Source organism: Tachypleus tridentatus, chromosome 6 (genome assembly GCF_004210375.1).
Source record: "Tachypleus tridentatus isolate NWPU-2018 chromosome 6, ASM421037v1, whole genome shotgun sequence".
In the NCBI taxonomy this organism is placed as follows: Eukaryota; Metazoa; Arthropoda; class Merostomata; order Xiphosura; family Limulidae; genus Tachypleus; species Tachypleus tridentatus.
In genome coordinates, this window is record NC_134830.1 from 162,674,149 (window position 1) to 162,701,668 (window position 27,520).

At 34.9% G+C, this 27,520-nt stretch overlaps 1 protein-coding gene and 1 non-coding gene across 2 annotated transcripts; both read right to left on the minus strand.

Annotated features, from left to right (window-relative positions):
- LOC143251801 (carotenoid-cleaving dioxygenase, mitochondrial-like) lies at window positions 1-21,619 on the minus strand. The gene is made up of 11 exons (XM_076503043.1): window positions 21,389-21,619; window positions 10,669-10,805; window positions 9,814-9,938; window positions 8,672-8,813; window positions 6,413-6,566; window positions 6,020-6,228; window positions 5,428-5,670; window positions 4,160-4,268; window positions 3,331-3,431; window positions 1,541-1,655; window positions 1-1,207 (listed from the first exon to the last, which is right to left on the minus strand). The coding sequence occupies exons 1-11, from the start codon at window positions 21,450-21,452 to the stop codon at window positions 1,047-1,049; spliced, it is 1,560 nt and encodes a 519-aa protein (XP_076359158.1). The 5' UTR covers window positions 21,453-21,619; the 3' UTR covers window positions 1-1,046.
- Window positions 21,620-26,106: 4,487 nt separating this feature from the next.
- TRNAG-UCC (transfer RNA glycine (anticodon UCC)) lies at window positions 26,107-26,178 on the minus strand. The gene has a single exon. It is a non-coding gene; the product is annotated as a tRNA-Gly (tRNA).
- Between the last annotated feature and the right edge of the window lie 1,342 nt (window positions 26,179-27,520).

Consider the following 27,520-nt stretch of genomic DNA (forward strand, 5'->3'; position numbering starts at 1 on the left):
GTTTATGGAACTGTTTAATGTACAATCTTAGGCACCTATTACATAGCAATATATAATTATTGAGGATTATTCTAAAATATATATATACCTCAATTTCTGTCAAAATAAACTTTAAGAAACACACACACGATACAAACATACCTCCACGTGTGTGTATATATGGCTTAAAAATTTTATGGTTATAATAATCAGAGGTTGGGATTTGCCGTTTTTAACGCAGTCCTTCCTCATGATTGTGTTTATTCTTTTAACTTAATTTAGATATAATTATTTAATTTCACTTATATATATATAAATTATATCACGGAACAGATGTCTCTATTTTAATTAAGACGATGATTTAGTTAAATTTATTGGATTGTATTCACACAGAAGATGGGCACTGAATTATATTCCTCGTTGCAATTGACAGTGATATTTTGCCACCTACCGTAAAAGCCCTAAAGCACTTTGGGCATGATGCAAAAGATACACGGTTTTTAATACATAATTCTGTTTCGTTATGCATGAAGTAATCCAGAAACAAAACCATATGTGTTACATCTCATAGGTAGAGTGAATGAAGTACAGTTTCGTAAACACGGGCCTAAAAGGAGGGCCCTTTTAAAAGAGAACTTGTGCAATATAAAACGAAATATTAAAATAGGTCTGTAATGTAACAAATGCACATCGAATCTTCAGACACCTTTTAAAGAAACGTCAGTGCGAATAAATAATTACAAACTATATTTCGAATATTCCCAAATTATATATTGATTTGAAATACTTGAAAATCAGAAGACGAATTAAATTACTTAAAAGTTAGATTATCGTTGTAATATAAACCATAACAAATATTCGTAACGTCTTCCAGTGAAGAAATGGAATTCACATTTAGTCTACAACATATTATTAGGATTCCAATTAAATTACCTGAACATTAGACTTTATGAAAGGTATAAAATATATTCTACGGAGAAATAACCGTTTTGACATTTCGTATCGCGATTTACCATTTTGTAAAAATACACCAGGTGAAGCACAATAACTAAGGGGAAAAAGTGTTTTTAGTTCTTGCTCTTTACGAAATGGCTGTGTACACCAGCTCTGATTGTCACTTCTGGGTCGATCTCGGCTCGTCCAATCTCTGTGAAGGTTTTGGCATCAAGTACGATCATCATATTTGGCCGATTAGGCCTAACATCAATTGCAACGCACAGCAAGACACCTACAGAAAACAAACAAACAACAACAAAAATATTAGAACAGAGAGCTAATTCGCAAGTGACTGTTCACCCATTAAGTCTACAAAGTATAAAAGAAAAAAAAAGCATGCCAACACAATACTATTTAGTTGTTACAAAATTAGGAAATATATTTTTTATTTTCTGAATGTCAAATATATAAACATTCACTCTCTTAGGTTTTAAGGGAGTGAAGAAAGACATTTAATTTGCATGCATTTTGTAACTTCATCTTATTTGTTACTTTCACCAGAAGTATTTCTTTACAAAGGCCAACGATATTTGTTGTAATGATAAACAGTATGCGCGCATCTTACCATCGTCTTCTTCCTTTGCATCAGGACTGGCCACAAACGTCAGTTCTCCTGCGTATACATTCTCATTTTCCCTCCATAGCTTCAGCTCATTGGTCTCAAAGTCAAATTTACAAACCTGAAGTGGTAAGGAAGAAACAACACACTAAATTATTAAACATCCCTCATCTTTCTGTTTTGTTTCTTATGATGAATTAAAAGCGTAACTAATATTTAAATATATGGTCCGTAACTTTCTTTAATATATATAATAATATAAACTAGGCTTAGTGTATATGGTTAGACCTTTCCTTTAATCCATAATGATGAATTTATATTTACCATTAATAATACAAACATATTATTTCAAATTGTTCAATAAATATTTAACATTATGTAATTTTTCTCTTGTCACCAAACTGATGAATTTCGGTGACGAAGAAATCAGTTTATCATTATATTCGTAACTTTTCACCGTACCAGAATGATTACAATACCATCCCGGGGCTTACAGTAATAACGGTTGTCATTTGGTATCAGAGTTATTTTTTATACACAACACTGAACACATACATATATTTGAAGAACACGTGAAGAGTAAAGGATTCAAACACCATACACAGAACTTACTGACCACCATTATAAGAAGTTCACGTCTTATCATGTTTGAGTTTTAACCAGATTCTTAATGATGAAAGAAGTCCCTCAGAATCGATGTTCAGGGGTAGGCGAGGAAGTGGCTAGTTGTGGCAATCTTTCATAACTTACCTGGAATTCTTGGGTTTGGTTTGTTTTGAATTTCGCGCAAAGCTACTCGAGGGCTATCTGCGCTAGCTATCCCTCTGTAATACTAGTGGGAAAGCAGCTAGTCATCACCACCCACCGCCAACTTTTGGTGTACTCTTTTACTAACACATAGTGGGATTGACCGTCACATTATAATGCCCCACGGCTGAAAGGCAAGCAAGTTTGGTGTAACGGGGATTCGAACCCGCGACCCTTAGATTACAAGTCGAGCGCCTTGACCACCTGGTCATGCCGGGGCATACAAACTAAAAACAACCAAACACAAATAATCACAAAATTCACAAATTGGAATGAAATACCATATAACTGTTGAAACTGAGATTGTTATAACACTGCTCTCATATGACTATCACTTGAATAATTTTTCAAACCGATGTTTAATGTACAGATAGCGACTATTATCGGACAAATAATAAAAAGCGTATCCACGTTCTGAAACAAGTATGACCTACGTATTTCGGATATATTTGTGTGTGTGTGTTTTCTTATAGCAAAGCCACATCGGGCTATCTGCTGAGCCCACTGAGGGGAATCGAACCCCTTATTTTAGCGTTGTAAATCCGTAGACATACCGCTGTACTAGCGAGAGGGACGGATATATTTATCGTCAGCATTTTGATTCGTTTTCAAGTGATTGTTTATTTCTATTATTTTTTTTTTGTGGGCTGAAGAAATAAAAAAGTTGAGTATCACGTTTCTTTGTTTTTGAAACTCGTGATCCTGGCGATGGGAGAAAAATTACAGAACCTTAAATGAATTATATTTTGTTATTTTTTTATAATTATAAATACCACAAAAATACAGAAGAATTGGTGACTGTTCAGTTACTTATACTAAGCCTAGTTTTCTATACGTTCGAATATGACTTACCGGTACACAATTCTCTATATAATTTGTCGCGTTTACTTCTTTTTTTACGAATGCATAATACATCTGAAAATCTCACTTCGTAGGCTGTTTTTTTTTTTTTTGATAAAAGTCTAAAATACAACAGATTTATATTTTACCGCATTTTTGAAGTAACCTTGTTCAAATGCTCCTGATCCGTAAACGTAACGATATTTCTTCCCGTTATACATCTTGTAGTTTATTGTGGGCATTTCAAAACCTAGGGGGAAAAAATGGTATTAATACACTTTGACTTTATTTCGATATCAAAAACCATAATTGTACACAAGTGTCAAAAGGATATTTAAATAGTGTTCATTATAGAAGCTCAAACAGAATAAAACTTTAGGTAGTGTAGTTTTATAACAAAAGTCAAAAGCATAACCCACCTTAAAAATTTATAATTTTCCTACATATTATACAGGGTGGCCCGTAAGTCCCTACCCATCCATATATCTTATGTATCCAGTGTATCTGTGTGCTGTCCCTCATTCTCGCTGCATAATATTATGCGACGCCATGTTCTGTGAGACATTTTCCTCAACATAACATGGGTTATTGTTCCAAATGCCGCGGTAACATCTGCTTTCAACTCATCATTAGTATTATAACGTTGTTTAGACACAACATATGGATGGGTAGGGACTTACGGGCCACCCTGTACGTATTCCATATTTGTCATCGATTCTCAAATTGAAAAATTCACAAAATTAATGGCTGAACAACGTCTAAAAAAAGTTACAATTGTTCTAGAATGTTTACAGACATGATTTTACATAATACGTACTTTAACGTTTTCTTCGTTACAGTGGTGAGAAAATTTACATCATTTGCATCTTTCAAAGTAACTTAAAGTCTGATTAAAATACAAGAAAAGATGCAGGTAAAATTATGTAAGACTTGCAGCGCCCTCAAGTGGCGTTGCAAGCCAAGTAACTTGTCTCGTACCTGGTTTGGCTAGTTTTTCATCTGTCAACCAAATTACACCATTTTCTTGTTTCACGGCTCTTGCTTTGGTGTTAGGAAGGGTTACCAGATTTTCACCTTTTTTCAAGTCCTACAGGAATAAGTGCTCCAAATATTAATATACATCGTGGATAATGTAGAATCAAGCAGTAATAAAAAATGCTAAACTTGTGTATTTCAGACTATCGCTGCCAAGAAAGTGAAGAAAAAAAAACATACAGCTTGTTTTGTTTGCTGATAAAATCGACAATGGGTCACCATATCTTTTAACTTGTTGACTACCAAGTATTTCAGCTGCTACAATACAACTCTAATGATTCTTCGTTTTGTAACTTTTTTCGTGATGCCATTTTGGATTGAAAGTGAAACAATTTGTAAGTAGGTCAAATGCATGTATGGTGCTGACATCTAGCGTTGAAGTTAGGTATCATTGCGAACGAATTAACTCGTCCGTGGCACTGTGTTACCGATCGGCTTGGACGAGTTATCTTGTATACGGCACTGAACAGGTTAAACCCCAAGTTAAATTATGAACCCCTTTGCTATGGTTTTTAACTAATAATCCAAGAGTTCAATGCAGTTTCTCGCCTTTTCAGACAGCTCTTGAGTATCTATTTATGATTCAAATTGTTTATTTCTGTTTTCGTTATTAATATGATATATTCAAAGTTTAATACGTATATTATTTTATTGTTATCATGATAAATTCTTCCGGGTTCTTCTCCAGGAATCTCGATACATTTAGTTTTGGAACTATTATAATAAAGAATAGTTAATGACGTAAACCATTAAGCTGTGAAAGTAATAATTTATATTCTTACCTTTACATTTTCAATAGATGCTTGAAAAACGTCTGGTGGCATTTTCTGTTGCCTTATAATATATATATATTTTTAATAACGTAAGTTAATTGTTTTAAAGGTTTGTTTGTTTCTTTAATTTCGCCCAAAGCTACACGAGGGCTATTTGCCTAATTTATCAGTATAAGACTAGAGGGAAAGCAGCTAGTCATCGCCATCCACCACCAACTCTTGGGCTACTCTTTTACCAACGAGTAGCGGGATTGACCGTAAATTTATAACGCCCCCACAGTTAAAAGGGCGAGCATGTTTGGCGTGAAGGGAATTCGAACCCGCGACCCTCAGACTACGAGTCGAGTGCCTTAACCACCTGGCCATGCCGGGCCTGTTTTGAAGAACAATAGCCTTTTTGCTTAAACTAAAAACATAAATATTCATTAAGAAACAGACCTTGCCTAAAGGAAGCACGAATCTGCGAAGCTGCGGAGGACATATTTCTTCGAAGAGACCAGCTCGAAGTTTTTCTAACTTATACTTTTGGAGGAAACTGGGATCTTCGTAGCCTATTAAATCAACTACTATGTGGTTATTCTCCTCGTAGGCATTAACGTGATGGAAAACGAAAAAAGCTTCGGATTTGTAAACGGTTTTCAAAACTTTCCCAGTTGATTTCTCGATGACGTAAAATCTCGTCTGTAAAAAGTAAATCCAGATGTTTTATATTTCCAATTACACACACATACACAGAGGAAAATATTTTAAACCTGAAATTTCAAAAGAATCGGCACAAGTTTAAAAATATTTTTAAGTGTAAAACTACATGGGCAAAAACTTCGTGTTTTGGGCGAAACTAAATTAATTCAGTTCATTTAGAATCCACAATGAATAAAAACTGAATCCATTTATTTCACCAAATTATGAATTTATTTATAGGAATTCATAATCAGCAAAATAAGATAATTTGTACCTTCTTTAGTTCTTAACATATTTAGTTATTCGTCCAATATATTGTTTGTTTTAAAAATCGTATTATTCTGTTAACCTTTTCTTTAGGCATCCAATCCATGCACTCGATTAAGGCTAGTCCTTTGACGACAGAAGTAGCAAGTTTCAAAGTGTTTAACAGCTGAGGTTGTTCAAGAAATACGATGAAGTTATCTGATATAACGAAACTATGATAATAACTGAAGCACGTTGTCCAACTGGAGGAGATCGTGGTGATGATGGACGCCTTCAGAAAAGCCCTGGGTCCTGGGATACGTAAGTAAAAGTATAACAAAATACATTTGTGATAAAAGTGAGTAGGAAATAAAATAACTAAAGTATTTGAATTCTTGTAATTATAAACTTTAACCATTATCACGTTTAAGCTTCAGCTGCAACAACCAAAACCTAGTTTCTGGACAATGAGTAAATATGTACCATTATTTTCATCTTCCTCCTTGAGAGGCAGTTGTGGAGGGGATTTTTACAATATGGTATTTCAGGCCCTTATGAAAACTGCATGCTAAGTTGTAGCTCGTGCCATCATGATCCACGTGTGGGTGGGCACTGGCCAGGTTGATCGAGATGAGTTTCTCCAAGTTAACCTGTATCAAACAAAGCTTCCAACATCAGATTTCTGTAATATCTTTTGTATTCTTACAGCGCATAGAAACAAAGTATTAATAATACTGATTTAACCTCAATAACAGTTGCAGGACAAAAAAATTAACAATTACACTTGTTTGTTTGTTGTTGTTTTTTCCAAATACGTTTCCTTTCTACAAGGGCTTTAAAACGTCTGTAATAAAACTAAAAAAATAAAGGTAAAAATGTTAATTTTTCTCGTTTTTTACATCTTTATCATAATTATTTTTAATAATGACCACTTGTTTTTTATTCTGTTAATTGCACCTGTCGAAATGTAAAGAAAACATATCCTTGTTTGAACTTCATGTTTTTAAACTGCAGGATGAACTTTAACACTTCAAAATATCTATCTTGGCGTGGACTATATTTCTTGTAAGACGAACTTCGCGACTTTTTACTGATTCGCGACTTTTTACCGAAATTTGCGTCACCATTTCATAAAAAAAAAAACTGCCTTGTTGACCGTTAGTCCAAACTGCTGTGCGAGTACCTTGCGATACGACAACAATGTTTTATATATAATTTTCTGTTTCCAATTACGAATTCATTATAATACCATAAAATACTCAGTAACAGATGGATCCCACGATTTGTAATTGATTAAATTTTGAATTTATGTACTCCGTTTTCTTTTTAAAATAGGTTAACGTGATGCAATTAAATATATAACAGTTTGAGTGCAAAATCAGTTAAGAACCATGTTTTGTTTGTTTGTTTTGAATTTCGCGCAAAGCTAACTCTTGGGCTACTCTTTTACCGACGAATAGTGGGATTGACCGTAAATTATAACGCCCTACGGCTGAAAGGGCGAGCATGTTTGATGCAGAAGAAACGACGGCTTTTGGTACGAGTAGGTGTCATTTAACTATATAAAGAAACAACACAACACTTTCATATGTAATACAGTATTACAGTTCAAATTTCGTGTTTCATGTGTGTATAAAACAATCTGTCTCCTTGTCTGGTGTACTGAAGAACGGGTAAACTAGTTTTAATGTTTGTTTGGTTTTCAATTTCGCGCAAAGTTACACGAGGGCTATCTGCGTTAGCCGTCCCTAATTTAGCAGTGTGAGACTAGAGGGAAGGCAGCTAGTCATCACCACCCACCGCCAACTGTTGGGCTACTCTTTTACCAACAAATAGTGGGATTGACCGTCACATTATAACGTCCCCACGGCTGAAAGGGAAGCATGTTTGGTGTGATGGGGATTCGAACCCGCGACCTCTCAGATTACAAGTCGAACACATTTGGCCATGTTGGGCCCACTAGAACCATGTAAAAAAGTTATTTGTGACTGGTTCGTGGAACGTTTTACTTGTTTCTGTAAATTCCACCCGTTTTACTCATTAACCCTTATATTTTATTCTCCCATTGTCATTTAATGACCCACTGGTAGGACTGAGGTAAACCTATGGTCTTACAACGCAAAAATCCGGTGTTCGATTCCCATTGAGGAACAAAGCAGGTAGTTCAAGGTTGTCTTGTTCTAAAACAAACAAACTGACTTAACGTTTCATTTATTCCTGAGAAGAGTACAAAACTTCCTTCAATGTAGGTTTATGTAAGGTGTTGGGCATCTTGAAAATATTCTATGAACAAAAAAGGCCTCAGCACAGAAAAACTTTTCGCAAGCCAACAACAACACGTCGAGTACTTTCCCGTTTATAGAAGATTCCTTACTAGAAAAATATTCTGAAATTTTATCTCAGAACAACTACACCAAAATAAAAAATACTAGACGGCAAGGTGATTAGGGCGTTCGGCTCATAATCTGAGGGTCGCGGGTTCGAATCCCGTTACATCAAACACGTTCAGTCGCAGGGGCGTTATAATGTCAATCCCACTTATTTGTTGGTAAAAGAGTAGCCCAAAAGTTGGCAGTGGGTGGTGGTGGCTAGCTGTCTTCCTTCTAGTCTTACACATGGCATAAAGGACGGCTAGCACAATCGACTTCGTGTAGTTTTACGCGAAATTAAGAAAAACGGTTAACTTTAGTTTATACGTATAAAACTCGACGTTGATAAATTTAAATTTACAAACGTGTATTCTGAATGTCCGAACCTTATCCATGGTTTTGAGAGTTTCTGGGTCCACTCTCCACAGGTAACAGGTTTCAGTCACACAGTACAGCTCATCAGACATTGTGAACACGTTACCAATAGTGTTATCCGTCATATCTCCAGGGATCAGTTTGGACCAAAACCTGTTCAAAAATTTCCCGAAAAAGCACAGCACAGTATCACTCTGCGTTACGTATAATTAACGCGAATCTAGTTTCGCGTTACTTTTTGTAACGCAAAACTTAAAGAGTTAATGCCAAGAACTGGAGGCTCATTGAAAGAAAATATCGTGATATATTGTTGATATACATTATCTCTCTATATATAACAGCTTAGTTCGTTACTGTTTCACAAACACTGTCTTCTTAAGTCTGCATTACAAATTATTAGTTTTGAAAATAAAATCGATCTTATTATTCTAAACTTTGTTTAACGCAAAGTGGAATTTATTACGAGGCATTTTTTTAATAAAAAAAATAAATACCTATATTTACGGACGCCCTCACAAACATTTTCGTACGAAACACGTATTTAGGAAATCAGAATTTACAGTGTAAATCAATATATTAAAATAACATGTTCTTAGGTGCGCTTAAATGCAACACAAATTTAATTTTAATAAAAAATGACAAAAAATATTTGGTTTAACTAGGATGTTAAGCTTACATCGTAATACGTGCATTTTTTTGTGTGTGAAATGTAAGAGGGCAAAATGCTCACTTTTGCTTCTTCTTGCGGCCGCCTATGCCTGTATCTCCAGATTAGTGGGCTGGTGGGAAATAGATATATCCCAACAAAGCTCTAATAACTACATTTTGAGCTAATATTCTGAAGGATAGGCCGTTATTTTATTTAAATTGACCTTTTCATTTTATTTTGTACTTACACAGTCATTATTTTATTTTATTTTGCACTTGCACAGTCATCATTTTATTTTATTTTGTACTTACACAGATACCATTTTTATTTTATTTTTTATAACACTTCTCCGAAAGGTGGCAGGCAATGCAACTGCTGATGTCAAAATAATTAGGATGAATTTTAAGCCAAGTTTCTTTGTTTTTCCAGCGATTAATGATTATTTTTCTCAGATTCAAATTTTAATTTCAGAATAGTAAGAAAATGATAAATTTCAACGTTTACCTGGAAAACATGCTTTTGCAAGGATCTGGATATGACCTGGTTCCGAATTCTGTAAACACAGGTCTTTTAACGATACACATCTTCTCATAAGCCTCAGTCTCAAGAAACCTAGACTTGAATGTAACCTGTAGAGAAAGGAGCATTATAAACACTTTAACAGCACACATCTTGGGCATTCTGTATCTCCTGTAAGAATAGAACCCGAATTTTTAGCGCTATAAACCCTCAAGTTTACGCTCAGTCAACGGGTAGATGACTGAAGAAAAACATTCATATGTTATTCAAATAAGTAGGCCTGCTGTATTATTTCAATCGTTCCTAGAAAAGATTTACGAAGCAAACAAATATGATTGTTGTTTCAGTTCCAATCACAGTTCTTACAATCATAGCATCAAATAATCTAGATTTCTTTTTGTCATACATGTTAGGCACTGTCTTTCGTTGGTAAAGAAACGGTGTATATAATTACCCAAGGTGTTGCCATGACATCTAGCGCCATCTTTTGTTTGGTACACTAAGTTACAGATAGGATAAAAATATAACATAGTAGTTATATTAATGTAAAGTAACAAACTGTGTTCTTTCTTATTTCTCCAAAATATGGTACTTAAGAGATCGAAAAACCAAGGTCTCGATTTTATTACTTCAAGACTGGAAAACTATTTATCTCACAGTTATTAAAAGTACCATGTGAATTATTTCGAAGATGACCCGGAAATCCAAGTTTACGTAATAAAATGGCGTGAGTTTCATTAATGCTTAAAATACGAGACTGGAAACATACCATAAGTTGTTAAAGAACATTAATCTGTCTGGTTCTGAATTTGTCCATCTTTTAACTATACCCATTCTAACCTTTCCGTCCTTTATGGTGTATCGATACAAGATTCCAGCTCCATCAAACCAATGGTTAACACAGAAATCTTCAGCCAGATCGAATTTCCCGGGTCCTATCCGATAAAGTTGCCCATTCAACCACTTCGGTATTTCACCTATAGAAATAAGACATTCCAATGATGGTGTAATAAACTACTTTTAAAATAAAAATTTTCAACCAATTAATAATACGGTTACTCCTAACGCCAAGGGCGCGGATTGACCCTATGATTGAGATTTGGATTAATGAGCTAAAGAGGCGTGTTCAATTCTGTACAATACCATAAGATATTTCTCATATTTTGAACAGTGAGGGTGTTATAAGAGTTAATCCATTACAAAAGATGGTGAGAGGCACTGTGTTACTGACTATCTATCGGCCTAGCATGGTCAGGTGATCGACTCATAATTCGAGGGTCGCGGGTTCGAATCCACGTCACTCTAAACATGCTCGCCCTTTCAGCTGTGGGGTCGTTATAATGTGACGGTCAATTTCACTATTCGTTGGTAAAAGAGTATCCCAAGAGTTGGCGGTAAGTGGTGATGACTAGCTACCTTCCCTCTAGCCTTACACTGCTAAATTAGAAGAGCTTTGCGCGAAATTAAAAAACAAACAAACAGATTATCTATCCTTCTTCTGGTCAATAGTTCAAAATCAGGGAAGGCAACAAGTATTTTTAAGAGCTTTCTCATGAATACAGAAGTTCAATTATTCACGACAACTAAAAGGTATATCTGATAAAATGAATTTACAATATAAAATATTGTTTTATTCTCGGTAAATAAGTATTTATAAAAGTAACTTACATGTAAAACCAGAATTGAGGTCACGAATTTTATTTGTAACAGATAATAAAAAACTATATTGATCTGAAACATTTGTAAAGTTATGCTAGACAGAACGCCAACATTTTATTAATTTATATTATTTATTTTAATAATCAGGGTTATTTGCAAAATACAACATTTCAAAAAACAACAACAACATCGCAAGGAATCCAGTGAATCCAAATCGAGAATTCGAACACGTACTTATAAACAAAGAAACTTCAAGTAGAGCGTATGATTAACAGTGAATACAGCCAGAAGTTTCTCTAACAACCGGAACACTTTCCACTCTCCCGTTATAAAATTATTTTCCTTTTTAATTCTTTTTTCATATTAAAAAATGGCAATATTATCCAAGTACTGTTACTTAGGATTGACTTTATAGTTTCTGCTATAACTTGATATTAATATTATAGTTTCAGTTACCACCTTAATTTAGTTGTACGGGCAGCTTGCTTAGGTACTTTGGAATATGAACAAGGTTCTCAGTCATTTCGATCAAGTCAACACAGTTCGGTGGTGTACAAACAGATTAGCACCCTTGACAGCAAATGAAGTTACTGGTGTCCTTTATCAAGTCGCCAAACGTGATAATACAATACCTATAGTCACGCACACGTGAAATAAATAAAATTCCTGACAACAAAGTGTGTGTTTTCGTATAGCAAAGCCATATCGGACTATCTGCTATGTCTACCGCGTGGAATCGTGTCCGTAAATCCGAAGACTTACCGCTATCCCACCGGGGTATGACACTAAGGTATTCAAATTTCATATTTATAAAACGAGATGTGTGCGCTTGCGCACACACTCATCCTATTTGGAATGTGACTGCAGGGGACTTATATAATTAAGTCACTAAGTCAAATATTAATTCCCAAAGATAAGAGGCAACTCGCCCTTAAAACTACAGTTCCGGATCTCGGAACCCACAGAAATGTGACACGTCTGTAATACAGATATGTCCCCAAGAAACGGATATGAAAAATATGACGAATACATCAAAATCAAAGCAGAAACTCATAATATAAAATGGCATTAAATTACATACAAATAAATGAACAGCTTTGGTAGAACTGATGGTAAAAGAAACTATTGCATAGATAGATAAATACAGAACAGCTTTGACATCTCGTGTTGTTTTAGTCGTCTCTTTGATAAGAAAAGAGATCTCTTAACTACGACCAACAGTTAAATAACAAAAAAATATACGCTATATATATGTAAAAACGGCTGGTTTGGGTTGAGGAATTTTTTTCATGTAAAGGAGGAACAACGTTTCGACCTTTGGTCATCGTCAGGTTCACAAAGAAAGAAAGAGGTAACTGACCGATAGCTGACCACATGTTTGAAGGGGGTTGTATAACTGAGTATAGGAATATAGAGGGCGTGCTTAGATGTTTGAATATATTTATTAATATAATATTTCACCACGATAAAGACAAACTTCATATTCAACAACCACAACTATATACAAACAAAAGGCCTAAGCATGGGCAACCCAGTATCACCAGTTCTAGCCAATATTTTTATGACACAAGTTGAAACACAAGCAATTAACACAGCATTACATCCACCACTATACTGGTACAAATATGTGGACGACACGATTGCGAGATTCAAATCTACAGAACACATACTTAATTTTTTCAATTAACTCTATAATCCCAACATTAACTTCACATGTGAACAGAAAGAAAGCAATCAAATATCATTTATTAACCTCAAAATTACAAGAACCGATACACAAATTAAAACAGAAATCCACTGAAAAATCACCCATACTGGACTATACATTCCTAGTAACTCAGCACATGAAACAAAACAAAAACTCAACATACTAAGAAACCAAATAAACACAGCCATAAAACTATGCTCACCAGATAAAATTAACAATGAATTAGACAAAATAAAACAATACTTCATCAACATCAATAAGTTTCCTCCACAAACAGTAGAAAACATTATACGCACACACCTAGACATAAAGCAAAATCAACTAACAAAAGTAAATATATCCCCCGAATTAAAAAGTAACGAAACCATCTACTGCTGGATACCATAACTTCCCAACATCAGCAGAAAATAACCAACATTCAGCAAAAACTAGTAACAAAATATGACATTCCAGTTAATACCAAATTTATTCAAAAACCAGGCACAAAACTGGGGTCTATACTATGTAAAAACTACACTGACAAACACCACACCAACATTATTTATAAAACACAATGTGATAACTGCCACGACTTCTATACTGGAGAAACAAGTAGAAAAATGGAAACCAGATTCAAAGAACATAAAAAGTCACCTTCACACGTTTTCGTACACTGCAAGTCAAATAACTACAACATAACTATATAAAACACCCAAATACTAAATAAAGAAATAAACATAAACAAACACTTTACTTTGCAATAATTCAAGCCCAAAATAAACCAATACAAAGGAACACCTTTATACCCATTCTAAAATATATATATCCAACATCTAAGCACGCCCTCTACATTCCTATACTCAGTTACACAACCCCGTTCAAACATGTGGTCAGCTATCGGTCAGTTACCTCTTTCTTTCTTTGTGAATCTGACGATAACCAAAGAAGGTCAAAATGTTGTTCGCTCCTTTACATAAAAAAAAAAAAAAATCCTCAACCCAAACCAGTCGTTTTTACATATATATTTCTCTACACGTGGGTTTTTTCGTCATCACTGATTAAATATACGCTGTAGTTAGAGGGAGGGGAACATTGGTGGTCAGTAGGAGCTTTTTAATATTCCATGTTTTGATTTCACTATAATATAATAATGCCATTTAAAATACATTTCAAATTTAAGCTGTGTCTAATGAATGCGTGTTTTAAACGTTACTTTTACTAACTTTAAGGTGGATCTATTTCTGGATGCACCAAAATACAGAAGAACTATGTGCATGAGCCAGAAATAATAGAGATACCATTTCAAACCTTTTATAATGTGCAAGGAGAAAAATAAAACCAAACTCATAAGTCGACAAAACCACAGCTACATAACTTGTGTGATTTAAAAAGATGATACAATTTATATGTAAAAACGGCTCGTTTGGGTTGAGAAGATATTTTACGTAGAGGAGCGAACAACGTTTCGACTTTCTTTGGTCATCGTCAGGTTCACAAAGAAAGAGGTAACTGACCGGAAGCTGACCACATGTTTGAAAGAGGTTGTGTAACCGAGTGTCGGAATATAGAGGGCGGTGTTAGATGCTTGAATATATAATTTTATATTATTTATTTTATTATTTTTAGTATAGGTATAAAGGTGTTCCTTTGTATTGGTTTATTTTGGGTTTAAGTTGTTCTATAAGTTACAATACAAAGATGATACAATTTGTTGAAAATCACCCGCAAAGCTCAAAACAGAACAAAAACCGCTGCAGGTGTTCCGTTTAGAAGGGGCGCCACAGTCGTCCTACCCAATTGGGTGTTCGACAATGTTTCATAATCCTTCGCCCCACTGGGGAAGATCAGTATTAGGTTATCATGGAATACTGGGGTTGTTTCCTTACTGCAAGTTTAGATGGTTTCTTTTTCAGTGATGTCGAGAAAACTCACTTGTAGAGAAATATATATGTAAAAATGGCTCGTTTGGGTTGAGAAAATTTTTTCGTAGAGGAGTGAACAACGTTTCGACCTTCTTCGGTCATGGTTAGGTTCACAAAGAAAGAGAGAGAGGTGACCTGACGATGACCGAAGAAGGTCGAAACGTTGTTCACTCCTCTACGTAAAAAAAAAATTTCTCAACCCAAACGAGCTGTTTTTAAATATATGGTTTCCTTTTATACATCCGGTTTCAGAAATGTGCGCCCGAGGCAAAGAGATGACAAAATGATGCGAAGAGGGGAAAATTACAGTCAGTATTCGGTGTCCGAAAAGCCAAACATCTAGGCGAGTGCGCATATGCATTTATAAATGCGTATACATACGCATCTGTCCTCCGCTGGTACAGCGGTAAGTCTATGAATTTACAACGCTAAAATCAGGGGTTTCATTCCCCGCGGTGGACCAAGACACATTCTTACGTGCACACAGAAACAGGATAAATAACACCAAATATTTTTGATATTGGTGAAAGGTAAAAGAAAGCAAACATGAGCCTAAATCTATGTGTAAGCTTCAACGACCCTGTTAAATTTAGGGTTGGCGAGGACCTAGAAATCCTATGCAAAAACAAATTATGTGAGGGACGGGTAACTAGAGTACGCCGAGAAAAGCCATTATCACAGGACAGGAGAGTTTAAAACAACAGACTAAACATACTACTACTACTACTATAAAGTTTAAGTCTTGTAGCAACCAATCAGAGGTAGCCAGAGTTTTTTGTAATAACTAATCTTGCCTAATCCATTAATAAATGACAGATTGGAGTTTTGTTTAAAAAAATTACTTTTGTAATTACGACATGTAAGTTAAAAATTACGACACAGAAAACTTCATTTCACTGCCCAAATAACGTCATAGTTGAACATATTGGCTTATGATCACTAAGCCATGCCCATTTTTGCTGCTTAATAGCGAATAGAAGTATTTCACCATAAGCAAGCCCCCTAGCGGCACAGCGGGATGTCTGCGGACTCGCATCAGGTTTCGATGCCCGTGGTTAGCAGAGTATAGATAGCCTGTTGTGTAGTTTTGTGCTTAATTCTAAACAAACAAACAAAATCACAAGTTATAAAAGAAAGTCGTATTGATGAGTTATCTCCATCTGGTGATCATAATAATTAATTAGCTGCTTCAAGTCCTAATCCCGAAAGAAACTGAAGCACCCAAAACCAATAGGCACTAAGGTTCATAATGAAAATTAAATTGCAAAGAAATGTTTTATTCAAGAAAATAACAGTAAAACTGAAAAACTCCATGAAGACCTAAGAAAAATATCTGGTTACTTCTCACTTTGATATTTTTAAAATTGACCAAACACTTCGCAATGTCAGCATAAGTTATGAATATATTTAAAGTGAAACGTAAGACGATAAGAAGTAAAATATGTATTTCAAACTAGTTTCGTAAAACAGCAGATATCAGGTCACAGTTTTGTTGCTAAGCGATTCAGACGAATGGAGTGTCACGAAAACTCAACTGGTTGATATTTATATATTAGACATACATACAGTATAGTGTCTTTAACGTTCACGATATGTACAACTACATATCATAAAATCTTATTGACTTTGTGCAAACCAGTGAACTTAAAATCTCTAGCTAAATGTAGTTTGTAACTGGTATTGGTTTACAGTTTTACAGATTAACACATATTCAAGTCTTTTTTTAATTAATTAACAGTTAATTCATTGATTAGTTAAGGCGTGTATCACCATTATACGTTGTGTTCCTGTGGTCTATCAGATTCGATCTTGGGGCAACAGAAAAACTAAAGCTAAAAGAAAAAAACAAAAGAAAACTGAAAGCAGAAGTGATGTAAACAATCTTCTGCTTTAGAACATGACAAGTTACACGCATTGACCTCTTTATGAAATTCTTTATTTTATACATATGATATACCTACTATAAGTTATAAAGTTCGTAAACATTTATAGAGGTTTTTATAGCTGTTAAAGTCCTGTTACTTTTCCGTTAAGCTACTGCTGTTCATTAAGATGTTTTAACTGAACAAAGGCAAAAGAACTGCACGACTTTTGACCCAACATTTTATACCGTGTTTTCTTAGATATTCATTAACTATTCAGATGTAATGTACTTCGAAATAAGAAGGAAACTACAAACGGATCATCCTTGGTATAATGATTTCTTTTGTGTGTGTTTTTCTGTGAGAAACTGAAAACTTTCCGAAAATCTAATAAAAACATTTGGTCAGAAATCTCTGACTCAGACATTTTTAAAATTCTCCAAGAACTTCGAAATGTCTACGTAAACAAAAAAGCTCCTCAATGGTACAGTGAAACGTCTGCAGACTTACAACGCTAGTCTCTCGCTGGTACAGCGGTAAGTCTATGGTCTTACAGCGCTAAAATCAGGGGTTCGATTCCCCTCGGTGGACTCAGCAGATAGCCCGCTGTGGCTTTGCTATAAGAAAACACACACTTACAACGCTATAAAATCGGGTTTCGATATCCGTGATGGGCGGAGCACAGATAATCCATTGTACGCCTTATATTCAGTTATAAGAACATAAACAAACGTAAACTACGAACATGCTTAAACATAAAACTTGTGATTAAACAGTTACTCTCCTTCATCACGTGGAGTTAGAATTATAGTGTTTATTACCACCAGGGATTAATTTATTAGATTCCTTTCATCAACCAGATTTCAATAACCCTCAGTAAAATGATAGATTTTGTAAAATAGAACAAAAAAATACAGAATTTTTTTTTCTAATTATGATTTGAAACCTAAAAGTTACGCAAAAGAAATCTAATAATATCAATACTTGATTAACGTCTTAATTAGACATTTTGACCTATGGCCGCTAACCCACGCCCATTTTTGCTGCTTAATAGCCAGTAGATGTATTCAGATTCTTCCACGTTACTGAGCTGAGAATGCAAGTGCATGAACAAAGCTTTTTTCTGTTTTTAATTTTGGCAAAGCCAAAGTGGGCTATTTGTGTCCGTCAGAGGGAACCAAACCCCGAATTTTAGCATTGTAAGTATGTGAACTCATCGCTGTCCCATCGTGTGACGATAAACAAAAAAACGTTCAAATATTTGGTTTGTTTTGAATTTCGTGCAAAGCTACACGAGGGCTATCTCCGCTAGCCGTCCTTAATTTAGCAGAGTAAGACTAGAGAAAAGGCAACTAGCCATTACCACCCACCGCCAACTCTTGAGCTACTCTTTAACCAACAAACAGTGGGATTGGCCCTCACATTATAAAGCCCCCACGGTTGAAATGGCGAGTATGTTTGGTGTGACGAGGATTCGAACACGCGACTCTCAGGTTACGAGTCTAGCGTCCTAACCATCTGGCTATAAGCAAAGGCCTACAAGGAATAAGAGCTCTCAAACGACACTAAAAGGAGGTAACTTATAATTGGTCATTACAGCCATTACTCTTAAGTAAGCAACAGCTGTTATCAAGCCAACGAGACAGAAGTAACAAAACACAGCTGATATTTCAAGAAAACAGGAATTAGTTGGACTTATGAGGCGAAGGTTTGGTTTATTCTGTTTATCCCAATTTGCTAATGAAATATAGGAAATTACCTTCAAAAAGGTTTTAAAATTAATCTTAATGTTTGTAGTTAAGCACAAAGCTACACAATTGGTTATCTATACTCTGCTCACTACAGGTATTGAAACCCGATTTCTAGCAGCGTAAGTCTCAAACATATCACTGTGCCACCGGCGAACATTTCAGAAATGAAGAAGGAAGAGGGACTGATGCAGCAGCAGGTAGAAGTAAAGTTTCAGCAGAAGGGAAATTTGAAGTTATCTCTAGTGTAGAAAGCTTCTTTGCATTTCATGATGTATGGATAATTGACAAAGAAGAAGAACAAGAAATCTGTGAACAGATTTCATATAGACGTGAAAGTGGTCATTATCTTTGACTAGGAAATCCTTGTGTACTATTTGTGAATTACTGCACTGTAGGTTTAGTGTCTGGTGGAAACGGGAATTGTAGTTACTCTACCACCAAGAAGTGATGTAATCATATTAAATGTCAACAGTAAAAATTCTTCATCTAGTCACTAGGACGTAGCGGAAACCAGATACTTCAGAATATCACGAAGGATTGGTGGTTGGACGAGCTCTCATAGATGTGAAGAAATAAAGGGTAAAGCCAGGAATGATTAAAATTGGCTTGTGATTAATCAACAGGTAGCTATATTTGAAATGTTAATAAAACTGAATTCCACTGAGGGTGTAGATGAACAGTTTTTATCGCAAAAGAGACACTACAAAGTTAAGTGGATGTTCAGATAAAATGTGATCCAAGCTAAATGTCATCCATCACGATCGTATTTGGAAGAAAAGCAGTCAGAGAATGGCCAACTGATTCCAGACAAGAACATGTCAGTGGAATCTTAAGCTGCGGAAGAACCTGGAGTTCCTGACAATATTGCTTCCAGAGGATCAATAAGCTAGTGGCTTCTTTTAACCATCTATCCAAGAAAAAGTTACTCTAAAATAGGACAGTTAGTGAAAATAAGGAACAAAACGCTATTCCATTTGCACGCTATAAACATCGGAAGAAAAGAACACCAAAAAGATTAGTAAATGTAGAACTTGGTGAAGTAATTCCTTTGGTTTTTATTTTTTTGTATTAGGATTCATCAGGGACTTTACAATCCCGGAAGAGACAGTGTAATAAATTTGTAGTATTTTATTTATTTTCTTTAATTTAGACGTTAACGAGATGGTATATCAAGCAAGTCCTAGGATTATCTAAATCAAATTTAGAGTCATCAGGTTCATTAAAAGCGAGTTGTTTGAAGGATGTTTCGAAAGTAGTATGACCTGAAAGATAATCAAAGAGATAGTGAAATAAGTTTGTAGTGAGAGTTAATGAATTCGAAATAGAAAGTTTTACCAGTCAGTGTGTTAACTATCGCAGCTACTTTGTTCAAGTTCATTCATTTTACGCCAGGTAACGTCACAGCAAATTTATGGTAGCACAGATGTTAAAGTTTGTTCAAACGTTAAAAAGAAAATATAAGTAAATTTAGTATATTTACGTCGACTGAATGTTGGATTGAAATATTTTCGAAATATAATATGAAAGAAGCCGCCGTCGAAAGAGTATATCCAGTAGAGTTTTGATATCGGTAAAACACTTAATTTTAAGAGAAAAAAAAAAAAAAAAACACCGCTAGAAATAAAACTATTTTAAACATAGATGCAAAATAACTCTTATTAAGTTTATAAATTATGCAAACAAGTAACTTAAACTGATCTAATACATATATGGTGAGACAACCATATAAAATATGCTATGACTTTATTTTAATCATTCAAATAAATAATCAAATCTGTGATAATCTTTAATTTTTGAATATAGCTATTCGATTAAAAACATAATAAATATAATGTCAATTTACAAATATATGTAGTTATACAAAATATGTATATTAACCAATACTTTTTACGAAAAGTATTTCTATGCGAACAAAGAAATATTGAGTAATTTAAAACTAATAAAATACATCATTTAGTATCGATTCCCTTGTATACGAGACTAAAAACTGAGAAACTTGAATAACCGAGATATATGGCTAAACCACAATTTAGTTTCCAGGTTTGTAACCCTCGTTATTATATATTTTAAAATATTTTACTGCAACTCCTTCTTTCACTCGTTGTTAAAATTATATTATTTTTTCGTTTGATATTGTGGCTGTGTTTCCTGAACTATTATTCGAATAAAAACTACTTTAACACTAGCACTAACAAGCTGTTACTAACCCTAACAGTAACTTACTGAGTTAATTACTGATATACAATTATTTTGAATTAATAATAATGGTAATAGGGAAGGTTAGGTCTTCCCATCACTACGAGTTTTGAATAGTCCTAGTTGATAGTATTAACTTCTATGTAAAATGCATCATGCTGTTTTTTTTTAAAGCTATACATTCTACAGTAATTTTAACATAACGTACTCATTACTTCCAAATAAGGACAGTAGTTTTTCTTTTGGCAGTACTTAGCACTATCTTAAAAAAAAAACACCCAACAAACCTTTAAATATTTAACTTTATTGTCACCTAATAATGTAGTAGGTAAATCTTTCATATTATTTTCAAAAGTTATCGAAATAAGGTTGATACGACATTAATTTTAAACAAAAGCAAAAGAAATGAGTTTTAAAGTATATTGAAATACTTTCGAAATTAAGGCAAAATTGCAAAGACAAACTTTAACGACCGAACTTTACCTTTGACTGTAGTTGCTACTTCGTTGTTTGGACAGTCGGTGGCGTTACTAAATATTACTTCCATGGCTTTCCAGCACTTAAGAGTACAATAAAACTTGCACTGTTGTTTATTTCCACAGTTTTCTACGCTGGTGTCGTTGAACGCCTCTAAACCTAGCAATAACAAACAAGGGATAAAGAAAACCCGGATCGTACGCCACGTTTGCACTGACAGATGAGTGAGCAGGGGCAAACGAACGCTGGCGACCTTCAAGGTAAGGTAGATTAATCCAATATCATAAGAGGTAATCTACGTTAATGCGCGGGAGCGCTTTTTTTTCTTTTCAGCATGTGTGGATATGGAAGGAGATTACTCGTTGTTTTATCGGTGGAGGACACTGACCAACTGGCGATATATATATGTATATCTATAAAAACACTTAAAACCCGTTCGTTACGTGTTGCAGTTTTGGTATTTAATTGTATCATAACTGCCTTGGTAAATGGAAAATAGAGTGCAAGTTTCTACTACGCTATTTATGAAATTTTTTTTTTTTTTGTATGCACTACATACATTGTTAAAGTATGATTTAAGTGCCGTTTAGAGACTGTTATTGGGCAGTGTTTCTTAATATGTTCTATAGCTATAATAAGTTCTATAGTCGTTGAAGTTTTAAACCGTATTCGCAAAACGAAAACGATTATTATATTATTTTACACGTTGCTATTAACAACACAACATAGTTTTTCAATTTTCTAGTTTATTAGTTGTATTACTGTATGTCTTCAAAGAGAACGACACACTGTACTAGAATTAGTTGACATAATATTTTAGTAGCCGGCCATTATCTGGAAAGAATGATTTGTTTTTTATTTTCTGAATTTCTCGCAAAGCTACACGAGGGTTATCTGCCCTCAATTTAATTTAGTGGTGGCAGACTAGAGGGAAGACAGCTATTCCTAAACACCCACTGCCAACTCATGGGTTACTCTTTTACTAACGAAAAGTGGGATTGACTGACACATATAACGCTCCCACGGCTGAAAGGGCGAGCATGTTTAGTGTGATGGGGATTCGAACCCGCGATCCTCAGGTTACGAGTACACTATAATTCAGGTTTTGATTCCCACTTTGGGCAGAGCACAGATAGCCCATTTTGTAAGTGTATGCTTAAAAAACAAACACATAATCATTTACTTTTAAAATAATCTGCATAGATTACTTGTGATAAAAAATTCTTCATATTGTATCAAGGATTCTAGTTTCAAGCTGAGTAATGTTGATTAACTGTTCGTCTCGACTCGTAATCCAAGGGTCGCAGGTTCGAATCCTCGTCGCACCAAATTTCAGTCTTGGGGGCGTTATAATGTGACGGTCAATCCCACTTTTCGTTGATTAAAGAGTATCCCAGGAGTTGGAGGTGGTTGTTGATGATTAGCTGCCTTTCCTCTAGTCTTACACTGCTAAGTTAGGGACGGCTAGTGCAGATAGCCCTCGTGCAGCTTTGCGCGAAGTTTAAACCAAACCAATTTATGTATGTGTTTTCTTATAGCAAAGCCACGTCGGGGTATCTGCTGAACCCACCGAGGGGAATCGAACCCCTGATTTTGCGTTGTAAATCCGAAGAAATACCGCTGTACCAGCAGGGGGCAAAACCAAACCAAAACAGTTCGTCCTAAATTTATTATGTGATTAGAGCAATAACAACGTGGTCGTTTTTATCTGATTTTGTTTTTAGTTTTTTGTTCTTGTTTTTCTAAAAGAGAAGATACGTGTTTATGATAAAGACATTAATTAAGAAATTGACAGTTGTGAAGTATTTGAAATATGAATATTGACATTGGATAACAGCTTGGAAGAACAAAAACACAGTAATCATCTAAGACTAACAGAATTAAAAAATAACAATGCCAAAGTCTTTTTTTTTAGAGGGAATATTTGCTCAAAACTACACACATAAACGCAAAAAATATTTGCGCTACCTGTTTATAATTTTGATACGTGGAATTTGGGTGTCACTTTTATAACGCGTAGCCCCGAAGTGTGTATTTAGCGCGGTTTTGTAATAACGGAATCACGGACTCTTGGTTTGAAATTCAACATTCTATCAACTGGGAAAACCCCCAGAGATATGACAGTGCTGTAGATCGAAAACTAGGAATTCCATGTCAGTGTGGTAGAATCTTATGGAGGAATTGGTGTCAATATTTTGAAAGGTGATTGCTCCAGCAATCATTCCATGGAAAGCTGAAAAGTGTGGCTTTATAACAGACAAAAAATAGCTTTGAGTAGTTCAAACGGCACCGTTGTCAGTTACCTAATGGTCCAAGTTTTTTTTTGTTTTTATTTGTTCCGTGAAGATGATGTGTTTTAAATGAAACTGATTTGGTTTCGTTTGTGTGGAGTTTAGCTCAAAGGTACATTAGTGTTATCTGCGCCAGCCGTCCCTAATTTAGCAGTGAAATACAAGAAGGAAGGCAACTAGTCATCACCACCGACCGCCAAATCTTGGGCCAGTCTTTTACTGACGAACAGTGGGATTGATCGTAACATTATAACGCTCCCACAGCAGAAAGGCGAGCGTGTTTAATAAAACTGGGATTCGAATCCGCACATCACGAGTCGAATTCCCTGATCATCTGGTTTTGCCAGACAGAATATCAAAGATTCTTATTTATAAGAATGTTAGCTTGGCCAATCAGAACTTCGTTTACTATTATGCAATTTCATTTATAATAGTAAATTGACACCGCATTGCGCGATAACCGATTCAAAAAACAGTACATCTGTTTTGATTTAGAGAGACATTTTCTGTATTCTTCATTGTTGATTGTTTCAATTTGTGATGAAAATAACAAAAAATAACAAGTACTTTGCACGTTAATGCACCAGTTTATTGAACTACAAGAATTAAAAGAAAAGTCTCGAGATACAGATCGGTATTTTATTTATTTTTATAAATTGTATCGTAATAAACTCCAGCTTGCGTAAAACAAAGTTAATAATAACAAATGTTACTACCGGTTGAGGACCTCGTGAAATGATGTCCCCTGCTGGTACAGCGGTTGTTGTTGTTTTTGGAATTTCGCACAAAGCAACTCGAGGGCTATCTGTGCTAACCGTCCCTAATTTAGCAGTGTAAGACTGTTTCGATTTCGATACAGATTGTGATTTGGATACACGTACATATTATAATTAGGATACACATACATATTATGATTTGGATACTCTTACAAATCATCACTTCGTTAAACTTACAAATTATATAGTGGATGAATATATTTATTATGCCAAATGCTAATACCGCCAGAAATATTGCACATTTTTATATAATAAGCAAACGACTGTGTACGGTAAATTCTTAAGGTATTAAATTATATTAGGAAATCCCAGTTGTAGGAGGTTTTTTGAGGATATTATGACATTAAGGTGATGTATCATGTTGCTTGAAGAGGAGATGGTAGTAAGAAGGTATTATACTAATATAGAGAAGATATTAATATAAAAAATATTTTATAATAGGTAAGTAACATTATACTTGAGAATATATTATATATGTAAAAACGGCTGGTATGGGCTGAGAAAATTCTATGTAGAGGAGCGAACAACAAACAAACAGAGAGGACTTTGTTTTCAAAGCTATTGTTGTTGGTGGTGGTGTTTTAATACAAAGACAGATAATAGTAGGTCGAAAAGGTGTTCGCTCCTTTACATAGAATTTTCTCAGCCCATACCAGCCGTTTTTACATATATATTTTTCTCTACAAGTGGGCTTTCTCGTCATCACGGATGAGAATATATTAATTAATGTTTATAATGCCAGTAGGTATTGGCACTTTGTTTCCTTTTCTTACCCATAGATAAGTAAATAAACGTAAAGATTGATGACTGACGATAGTGGTTTTCTTCAAATTGTTAGATTTACTCAGCTCTTACGGTTTGTTTTGAATTTCGCGCAAAGCTACAAGAGCGCCATCTGCGCTATCCGTCCCTAATTTAGCAGTGTAAGACTAGAGGGAAGGCAGCTAGTCATCACCACCCACCGCCAACTCTTGGGTTACTCTTTTACCAACAGTTGGCGGTGGGTGGTGATGACTAGCTGCCTTCCCTCTGGTCTTATACTGCTAAATTAGGGACGGCTAGCGCAGATAGCCCTCTTGTAGCTTTGCACGAAATTCAGAACAAAAAAAAAAGAAATCGTTTTCGTGGTGGCAGACATCAGTATAGTCAGTGTTTGAGTAAAACACGATGAACAAGCATAAATATATCTATGAAGTTAGGGTCATGAACGTAGCAGTAACAAGAAGGACGATTGAGTATATATATTACGTAATATTCATACGTAGTTTTATAAATAAACATAACTTGTGCTCAGCAGTAAAAAAACAAAATTTGATTTATGTTCTTACATAGAATAAAGCCAAGTTAGGGTGTTTACTCTATCCACCAAGATATTGAACATCAGATTTTAGCATTGGAATACGTATACTTACTGCTATTCCACGAAATGAGTCTCGACTAATGGAACACGACAAAGAAAACTTGGTTGACGAGGTACAGTTTAATGGAGACCATACAACTGAATACACTGAAGTACTCTTTCATATAAACCAATAGAAAATTGTTTGTGTAATCTCACGGTTTCAGAAAAGAACAAAATTTTCTTTTTTATATTTCGTGATAAATTTTAACATGCTTTGCGTGGTGAAAGAAAAATGAAAGTGACAAACAAAGAATTTGCGACGGCCGGGAATCGAACCCGGGTCAACTGCTTGGAAGGCAGCTATGCTAACCACTATACCACCGTCGCTTGTTAAATATTTCCCTTTGTGTCTTCTATGAATATTTAAGAATCTCGTTTAGTTTGTTTTTTTACTCTTTTTTTTTTTATGTGGTCTATCACACTTATTGATATTTGATCTTTTTATTCTATGTGAAACAGGTGTCCTTATTACGGCGGGCGTATAAGGGGCGTTTCGATGAGGATATTTTTGTTACTTTTTATGTTATATCTTAATAAGGCGTTTAAAGCCTGTTGTATTTAACACATCATAGAAATTTTACACAGAATATCTCACTGTTTCTGTTTGCTATTATTTCTACTTTATTATGAAACATGCTATAACATTCACCTTTGATGTGTTTCAAAATTTTCGTTAGCTTTATAGAACGCTCACCTGTTTTTCTTGAAAAAAAAACTCATTTTGTACTGCTTTCGTGCACAGACTAAAATTATTTCAGTTCTTATTCTTACATCTGCAAGCTAAATTTAACTCAGATATTCTGTCTGACCCTGTGAACCACAAGACTTGTTTATCCTAAAACATCCATTGAATAAATTCACAAGTTTCCACTGTATGGTCGATGTTTTCGTAATTCGAAGCTACACACAATGAATTATTATCACTCTCTGTTCATGTGGCCAGGTGGTTAAGGGACTTGGCTTCTAATCTGAGGGTCGCGGGTTCGAATCCCCCTCCCACCAAACATGCTCGCTCTTTCAGCTATCGGGGCGTTATAAAGTAACGTTCAATCCCACTATTAGCTGGTAAAAAAATAGCTCAAGAGTTGGTGGTGGGTGGCCTTCCCTTTAGACTTACACCGCAAAATTAGGGACGGCTAGACAGATAGCCCTCATGAAGCTTTGCGCGAAATTAAAACAAACAAACACTGTTCACTGCGTGATATTGAACCTCGGATTTTAGAATTGTAAGTCCGTAAACTAACTGCTGATTTGCCCGAGGACATTTTTATTATCGTTATTATAATAATTTTCAACCACGCCCTACAATATAGCGTTTAACAACAAGACGTCATCTATCCGTACATACACACATAATACCACATATCGTGGTCAATGATCCCATCAGCGTGACTCAGCAAATATCCCGATGTGGCTTTGCTATAAGAAACATACACATACACACGTGGTCAATGAATCATTTGTGTCTACTAACCTTGTTCACTGAATAAAAATTTCCCGACTGATGAATCAGTTGCAGTCTGTAAAATATTTTGTTTTATGGATTGGCGTACAGTAAATTAGACCATTATATTAAATTGGCTGTGTTAATTTGTAAATCTAATCTGTTTAAATATTGGTAATTTGTTTAATCACAAATCAATAGCAATAAATCGTTTCATCAAGTGTC

Coding starts and splice junctions, on each gene's coding strand:
- LOC143251801 (XM_076503043.1), bottom strand. CDS start 21,452: ATGGAAGTAATATTTAGTAACGCCACCGACTGTCCAAACAACGAAGTA. Junction 5,671..6,019: donor ATTGGATGCCTAAAGAAAAG/GTTAACAGAATA, acceptor TACTTTTTACAG/ACGAGATTTTACGTCATCGA. Junction 1,208..1,540: donor TGCAAAGGAAGAAGACGATG/GTAAGATGCGCG, acceptor TGTTTTCTGTAG/GTGTCTTGCTGTGCGTTGCA.